This window comes from Lates calcarifer, linkage group LG10 (assembly GCF_001640805.2).
Source record: "Lates calcarifer isolate ASB-BC8 linkage group LG10, TLL_Latcal_v3, whole genome shotgun sequence".
Classification (NCBI taxonomy): Eukaryota; Metazoa; Chordata; class Actinopteri; family Centropomidae; genus Lates; species Lates calcarifer.
This window is the reverse complement of record NC_066842.1, coordinates 1,810,708-1,818,380: the sequence shown is the minus strand read 5'-3', so window position 1 is coordinate 1,818,380 and position 7,673 is coordinate 1,810,708. Positions and strand designations below refer to the sequence as shown.

Genomic DNA, 7,673 nt, shown 5'->3' with positions numbered 1-7,673 from the left:
TGTAGAAAATGTGAGAGACCGCACATGACGACAGATAACGTCAGATTTCACAGTGTGTGATGTTTCAGAGAGAAGACCAACACAGCCTCTAAAAACTCCAAATCTCACGCGGTCAAACGCGACTTTAGAGTAAACAAACATGGCGGACAACGACGTCTCTTGTTTGTTGTGCATGCTCGGCTCTCCTCTGTGTTTCCTCCACACAACAGGATTTCTGATCGGAAATATTGAACGTCGATCGTCTTCAGAGCAGATCAGGGAGGATAACATCACTCTGAACACACCTCACACCACAGGAGAATCTGACAAGATCATCGTTTGAATCCGTCAGATAATCGTGGCCTTGCTGATCTTGTAGTGTGATCCCCCTGAAGATTCACAGGAACCATTTCAACTTGTCAGAGGAACTAAAGACATCAATGACTAATTAGCTTCACCTGTTTGACAAGCTGTGACAAGGCCTGTTCAAATTAAAGATTATATCAACCATAAACAGGTGTTGAACCATTAATCTAAAATAACACACAGTTAGAAACGGATGAAATAACAACATAAGAGCTCAAAGCTGAGTCATGGAACAAGTCATTTAAAACACATTAGTGTTGCTCTGCACACACAGTCCAGCCCTCAGTCAGTCACTGACATTAATATTGAATGAGGGACAGTAAAGCTACTGTACATCCATTAAGCTGCCATGACCTCCTGACTTCTGAGAGACAACTTTAGGGTTAATTTGACCCCAGTTTCATTCACACAATCTTAACTCTGAATAAAAATTTAATTCATGAGAAATCAGGAATACAGAATAAAAACTTGGGTTCAAAAAAGTGATATTTCTTTATTGTGAAGACAAAAGTGCAGAGTGCAAATCAGCTGAAAACGTCAATGACCAAACTCAATTTAGCAGCAGGACGGGGCGTGATGGGACAGGTGTTCATGTTCCCAAGAGGATGAATCCTAAAAAAGCAGATGCTCTGATTTTTCTTATACGTTTCCTCGACGTTCACGTGTTTGTTTTTTATTTTAATATCTTCATAACTAACCTGCAGAGCACCGTCATGTTCCAGCAGCAGTGGGTTTGTGGAAGAAGCTGTGGATCTGCTGAGCGGCTGCCTGACCCACGACGGGCTCCAGCTCGACGGGGGCGGCGTTGCAGAGCTGCTGGATGCTGGAGAAGCGCTGCAGCAGGGCCAGAGCTTTGACCCTCCCCACCCCTGGGACCTGCTGCACCAGAGCCAGGACGGCCGGGTCCAACAGCCGAGAGGAGCTCGTCCTCCTGAAGGGGTTCTCCCTGCGGTTCCCGTGGACCTGGAGGCGACCAGAGGCAGGGTGGGAAGTCAGCGTCGGCACCAGAGGCTGCTGCTGCTACGACGACGTGTAACCTTCATTACTTACCATCTGAGTGATGAGCTGTGAGGCCTCGGTCTGCCCGCTGACCGGCAGCAGAGTCAGGCCGAGGTCAAACACCACAAACTTCTGCACAGCGGAGAAGTACTGCTCACTCAGTCGGGTGTTCTCCACCAACACCAGCTGCTGGAAACTGCTGCTGGCCTGAAATAAAAACACAGTTCATCATGAAGCTCAACAAAGAACTGCTCTGTCAGACGCCTCCTTCAGTAAACTCACGTTTCTGTAGCGAACCAGTTTCCTCTTGTAGCTGTTTGCTGCTATAATGTCGCACTCGGACACGTACAGGATGCAGCTTTTGTTGGGGAGGTGAAAATCTGCAACGCCGAGCTCAGTCTCAAAGAGGATCTTCACACCTCCACCTGCAGCAGAGGTAGAGTTTATTTATGACTGAATTCTCTCCACATTCAGTTCAGGAGAATCCTCAAGTTCAGCATCACAAAAGAATCCAGCAAGTATTCACATTAGAGAATCAGTAAACTTAGGCCAAGTTATTGACTCAAAACTCTGGTTTACTACTCAACAAATCGACTAATCTACTCATCTTTTAATAAATTTAAATTTTAGGTAATGTTGAAAAACATTACATTAAACATTTCTCCAACTTTAGTATCAAGCTCCAGTGTTCAGATTTGAAGGAGGAAATACATTTCACAGTATCCACTTAATGTCATTGGAGGTTTTAGTGGGCATTCGCCTGTCACGCAGAACTCCTTTTAAAAACTGTACCAAATTTCATTCTACTCATCAGAAGACGATTATATTAAAAAATATGTTTTTCTTAGGAGACTTGTCTGATGGTTTAATACACACTCTTCTTGTCGGCACTGATACCACCCACTTAACAGCGTTTTTTTTTTCTGTAAAATGACCAAATTTCTCACAGTCACTACAGAGAGGACCCAACTGACTGTAGAAATTTCACTTTTATTACATTATTCAGATATTTGTAGTTGGTGGCATCTGAGCCGAATTAAAGCCTGGACACATTAATAACAGAAAACATGTAAAATTATAAGGTAGAAGGTGTGACTGAGCTTTAAAAGCTAAATAACCATAAATATAGATTATTGCAAATGGAAGTTGGGACACATTTGTTGCCATCGGGCAAAAGACAGAGCAACAAACGGCTAGCTAACGTTACATGCTCGAAAGCTGGTATCAGACTGTTTCATGAATAAAATAATTAATTACCCTTCAAGCTTTGAATGAGGGACGTGTTTCTCCATTTCTCGCTGGCAATAACATGTCCGTAAGGAGGAACCGCGTTCAGTAAAACAGGAGCTTTGGTCTCCATTTTTCTAAAAACGGCGAGTGTTTCAGCTCTTTAATACGGTTGTATAAGCTACGTGTTCATTTAACGCTCTCAGGATCGTGTCAAAACTTTAACTTCAGCCGAGTAACATTTCATTTTGCCTCCAAAATGTTTACATCTCTTCTTCTTGTCTTCAGTTGACGCAGATTGACGGACGCGCGCCCCCACATCGCCCCCTGCAGGACGGAAGGAAAACTGCACCATCCAAATTTAACTTGAATACTCATAACACTTGTATTTTCTTTGTACATGTTTGCGTATTAAGTGTTTTTAGATTGAAAAGTAGACATGAAGACAATTAACACTGTTTTATTTAATAAAAACAACAATGTAGAATCAGAACTTTAACATCAGAACCTGAGTCTAGCTAGGTGTTCCTAATAAACTGACAACTGAGTTTATCTGCCAGTATTACACACAGACAAATATTTGTACAAAGAGCAAAATTTTATAGTGTAAAAATAAACTTATCAGTGCAAACAATGGAGTGAAGAACCTGTATGTTTTTACAGATTTTACTAATGAATGTGCAGTAAGCAAAGAGGACTAAACCAGAGGTCCATGAAAGTTTGTGAGCAGAGCGCAGACTGTCCACAGCTGGCTGACTGAGCCACAAAGAGCAGAGGGAACGTCATCAAAAATGTGGTACTCCTTGACGCGACTGATCGCCCTCGCCACATGGATTTTCAGGCAGGAAATGTCTTGCGTGTGCGTCATATTGTCTTTATTCAACTGTCCGTTTGGCCACGAGAATGTGGGGGTGACAAAGTTCACGCTGATCACATCGAGGACGTCTCCGACGTCCAAGCTCTTATCCGCCATCACTTTGTCACCCGGCTCCAGGAGGTTTAAAATCCCAGACTCCCTGATGACATCCTCGTCCGAGACAGAGGATGAGAAGACGCCACTGACGAAGCTGATGGCACCGGATGGACTGACACCGAACAGGGACTTTAGAGTTTTGGAGGCTTTGTGGTGGGAAGACTTTGCTTTGTGTGCCGGCGGCTGGACATGGATTTCAGTCATGTCAAGCACCACCCGTGTTTTGGGGAAGGTTGTTCTGAAGAATGGCGGCATTAACTCGTCCACAGTCTGCCTAGTCGACCATATTGGCAGTGCCCCCAGCATGAAGAAGAGGTAGTGGCACCACGTTACGTAGGTCGTCCGCACAACGTCCTCCGACATGAGCTGTTTAGATACGTCAACGGGAAGAAACCCTCGCCTCACAAAGCAAAGGAACAGGAACAACTGATCAAACAAACACAGGCGCTGTTCAGGGAACCCGCCATAGTCCGCTGCGCTGCGTTCAGTGTAACTCAGTTCTAGCGTGCGCTTCCACTTCCAGATAATCTCTGGTGTTGGCTGCAGAGCTGAGTAGAATGCTTTGAGTGTGCTGTAGTCTTTAAATCCAGTGTAAAACGTGATCAGCTCCGGCTCAAACTGGAGGCGCTGAAGAAGGACCCGATTACTGTTCAGCACACCTTCCTCCAGGTGATCGAGCTCCGTCTGCGTGGCCTGCTCGCTCTGTGGATTCTTTGAATAGTCGTGATCGTGACGCACCTCTGCAGCGTGAGAACTGTGCGAGACAGAAAACACACACAGTCAGACACACAAGCTAAAACATAAATAACAAACTCTCTTTGACCACATTCTTCAGTGTTAAACCTGCAGAGTAGAACCTTTGTCTCCCCCTTCTGGCAAAGAGAGTAACTACACAAACATATATAGTTTCTGTATGTTTTAGGTCAGCGAACACACAAGACACTGATCATGCAGGTGTGGAGAGACTCACCTGTTGTGTACCTGACTGATCCTCCTGGTCACAGGTTGCCAGCCTGTATATAATATCTGTCTCCTCCGTCTCCATTTGGTCAAACTCTTCATGGATTTGCCTTTACAGTCCTCAGTAAACTGTTTGTCAGAGACCTGTTAGGAAACAGGACAGTGTTACTTCTGAGAAGCCAGGATTTACGTTACATTCTGGGTAGTCACCGCCATGCTGTTGTTCACACAGAACCACATCATAAACGATTACAGGTGACAAGGACGAAGACACTAAAAAAACGCTGAACAAAGAAAAAAAATAGCATAAATGAACCAGAACCAAAATCAAAATAAAGATAGCATACAGGAGCAGGAGCTTGTAGCTTCTTTGTTTTCTGTTGGTAAGGGTCATTAGAGTTGGCCACATCAACTTCTGTGTGCCCGAGATGTAAAGACGGGACCCAGTCAGGATCACACTGTATCATTTCATAGGCGGGTTTGCCTAAAACAAAAGCACAAACAATTTGTTTAAGTTAGCCATGTTGCCATGTAGTTACAGCCAAGATGTCTGCCACATCTACGTCAGGTGTATAACCTAGCAACAGCCCCATGACATGTTACTACAACAGTTAAATATGTTTTGATGATAACTTACCGCTATGAAAATGCCGCGAACACACAAACATGTTAGCAGAAATATTAGTGAAAGTGATGTCTTCCCTTCTAACAGCTGCTATCCAAGCCATGCGACGCGTCTTTGTTAGCTCGGAGATCTGAGCTCCTTGGTGCTGCTTCCATGACGGAAAGCGGAAAAAACTCAAACCGTTCCGTAACGGTTTTCCATTTCGGTCGTGTGTGCGGCTGTGACATTGTAACACACAACAGTTCACCATTCTGACTTTTTAAGCTCCATTTTGACCTTTAAAACTTAAAAAAGCAACGCACATCTCCGTCTACTTCCAGTCTACATTCCCGTTTGCTCGCGCTTGTGTGAACAAACGGCCCATAATGCATTGCATTACTTACGTCACGATCCCGAGCTCTGGTGCGTTTCACTTTTACTCGAAATTTCCGAACTCCAAGTTGGAAGTTTCAAAATCTACCGTTGACAACTGATTCAGATTGAGTGCATATTTGTTTTAAATTTGTCTATCGAGCAACAGGTAAAGCAAAGGCTTTGCTGCGAGCGACTAATGATGTAAATGGAACGCACCAAAAGTTTTTACTACAGGTAATTACCTGAAAAAGGGTCGACACACTCCTCCAACATCTTTACTCTGTCGATCTCTGCCTGGTGGGAGGGGAGACCACCCGGAAAACGATGGGAAGAAAAGTCTGGACCATATTTCCTCCTCTGACAGAAGTCACAGCCTGATACACAACAGCACAGCCGTGTAACCAAAACACACGGTCAACACTTCTTCCGTTTACTGGCGGATCCAAACCTCAGCGCCACCTACTGGATCGGAGTCCAGAGGCACCGAGCAGAGCGGTCAGTAGGGCGTCACGTGACGCGGTTTGTTTACACCGCCATGTTGGCAAGAGAAGCCTGAGCAGAAATGAATGGCACCGATTTCAAGAGGTCAGACTTCACCTCACACTTTAAATCCACGGAAACTGAACGATATATTACTGACCCAATGTCCCCGATGCGCTTTTCACGAGCATTATAGACCAACTCACCCTCGTCCTGCTCCGGAAAGTCTGAAAGTCCTGCTTCCCCTCACAGTTCCCCTCACCTAAGAATTTCTTAAGTCAATGACTTAATTTAGATTTGAATATTTGTACTGTCATATTGAAACAACTAAACATTTGTTTTTCTCATGTAGACTGACCAGGATCTTTTGGAATATGTTTCAGTATAGATTAACTTCCAAAATATATCATATGAAAACATAACACATATCATGTCCTCAAAAGCACACTAATATGTACATTTAATGATTTAAACTTCTATAAAATACTTACAATACTGTCATTTTAAAAAGCAGTATATCTTTATAATTATCTATGTAGCTTAGTTCCTGACTGACCACTGACTGTTGTTGTTTTGTTTATGCTGCTGCCATTTGCTTAGTTTCTGGCATTACTGATGTGAACTGTATTTTATTTTAAATTGAAATGCCTATTTGAATTGCATTATACTAATGGATCAAAAAAGTCTCTGAGAGCCTACAACTTCGTGACTTCGTGATGAATATTGATGACTAGTCTGTTTATGATTTACCAATAACACTTTAAACAGCAGTTATCAGGCAAATGCCATGGTTGGTAAACCAGTGGGAATATTACCCTTTTTATCACCGTCTTGCAGACTCAAGTTCTATTCAATTTCACTTTTAACAACATTTTCAGATCACATTTTCCAACTCAAGAGATTTAATATGTTTCTTACTGTTTTCACTGGAACACAGTGTAGTTGGATTGTTGTTATCATCAGGAACAGGCTGGGAATCATTTTCAAGTTCCATGTGGGTTGATGGAGCTTCTTCAGCAGCTGATGACTTCTTAGCTTGCTCTCTTCTTTGGAGTCTGCTCTTCTGTTCTCTGTTGAATACATCCAACAGCAGCCTTTTTCTTCTCTTTTCTGGGGATGACATATGTTTGAAGATGGATGGGATGTAGTCGGGTGACAGAGGGTTGTCGCTCTTTTTACCTGAAACATCAGTAAATGCACATGTAGTTACAGGTTTATTGGCTGTAGATGCATCTAAATAAACAAAACATTAACATTAGGAATCTGTACCTGATATGAAGTGGTCACTACATAAGCGGAATCCGTTGTGTTTGGGTTCCCATGGCTTTGTTTTCTTCTGCTCGCTCCTAGCTTGTTTTATGGCAGAAATCCATCTCTGTCGTCTCTCAGGGTCTTTGGGAATCCGGTAAAACGCTCTGCCCTTTGATTCTCCCCGATTATGCTTGCATCCTGGGGCACAACAGCTATCCACCATGTTTCATGGGTACAGCCAGCAGAGATGAGCCAGCTGTGGCGAGCCTGGTTGTAATTCGAACAGCGCGCTATCCTGCCAATATGGCGGTGTTTTGTCTTCAACTGTTGCGTGTCGGGACTGCGTGACGTCAAGAGTACCTAGCTGCAGACAGAATGGCGGACGTCCGCAAAAGGCACTCGCAACAAGCAGCTCCGAACTTTTTTCGTTATGATCACGAAACGTGTGTTTTTTCTTAA

At 43.6% G+C, this 7,673-nt stretch overlaps 2 protein-coding genes across 5 annotated transcripts; both read right to left on the bottom strand.

Moving 5' to 3' along the window:
• Positions 1–795: 795 nt before the first annotated feature.
• faap24 (FA core complex associated protein 24) lies at positions 796–2,853 on the bottom strand. 2 transcript variants are annotated; one of them, XM_018660463.2, is made up of 5 exons: positions 2,602–2,853; positions 1,627–1,769; positions 1,396–1,551; positions 1,044–1,308; positions 797–957 (listed from the first exon to the last, which is right to left on the bottom strand). In XM_018660463.2, the coding sequence occupies exons 1-4, from the start codon at positions 2,702–2,704 to the stop codon at positions 1,057–1,059; spliced, it is 654 nt and encodes a 217-aa protein (XP_018515979.1). In that variant the 5' UTR covers positions 2,705–2,853; the 3' UTR covers positions 797–957; positions 1,044–1,056. The 2 variants fall into 2 exon arrangements, with proteins under 2 accessions (XP_018515978.1, XP_018515979.1); XM_018660462.2 differs by having other exon boundaries at positions 796–1,308.
• A 162-nt stretch (positions 2,854–3,015) lies between these two features.
• Positions 3,016–7,559, bottom strand: LOC108872680 (uncharacterized). 3 transcript variants are annotated; one of them, XM_018660492.2, is made up of 5 exons: positions 7,233–7,559; positions 6,882–7,142; positions 4,852–4,988; positions 4,515–4,648; positions 3,016–4,298 (listed from the first exon to the last, which is right to left on the bottom strand). In XM_018660492.2, the coding sequence occupies exons 1-5, from the start codon at positions 7,435–7,437 to the stop codon at positions 3,269–3,271; spliced, it is 1,767 nt and encodes a 588-aa protein (XP_018516008.1). In that variant the 5' UTR covers positions 7,438–7,559; the 3' UTR covers positions 3,016–3,268. The 3 variants fall into 3 exon arrangements, with proteins under 3 accessions (XP_018516008.1, XP_018516010.1, XP_018516009.1); XM_018660494.2 differs by lacking the exons at positions 6,882–7,142; positions 7,233–7,559 and adding an exon at positions 5,726–6,298; XM_018660493.2 differs by lacking the exons at positions 6,882–7,142; positions 7,233–7,559 and adding an exon at positions 5,142–5,711.
• Between the last annotated feature and the right edge of the window lie 114 nt (positions 7,560–7,673).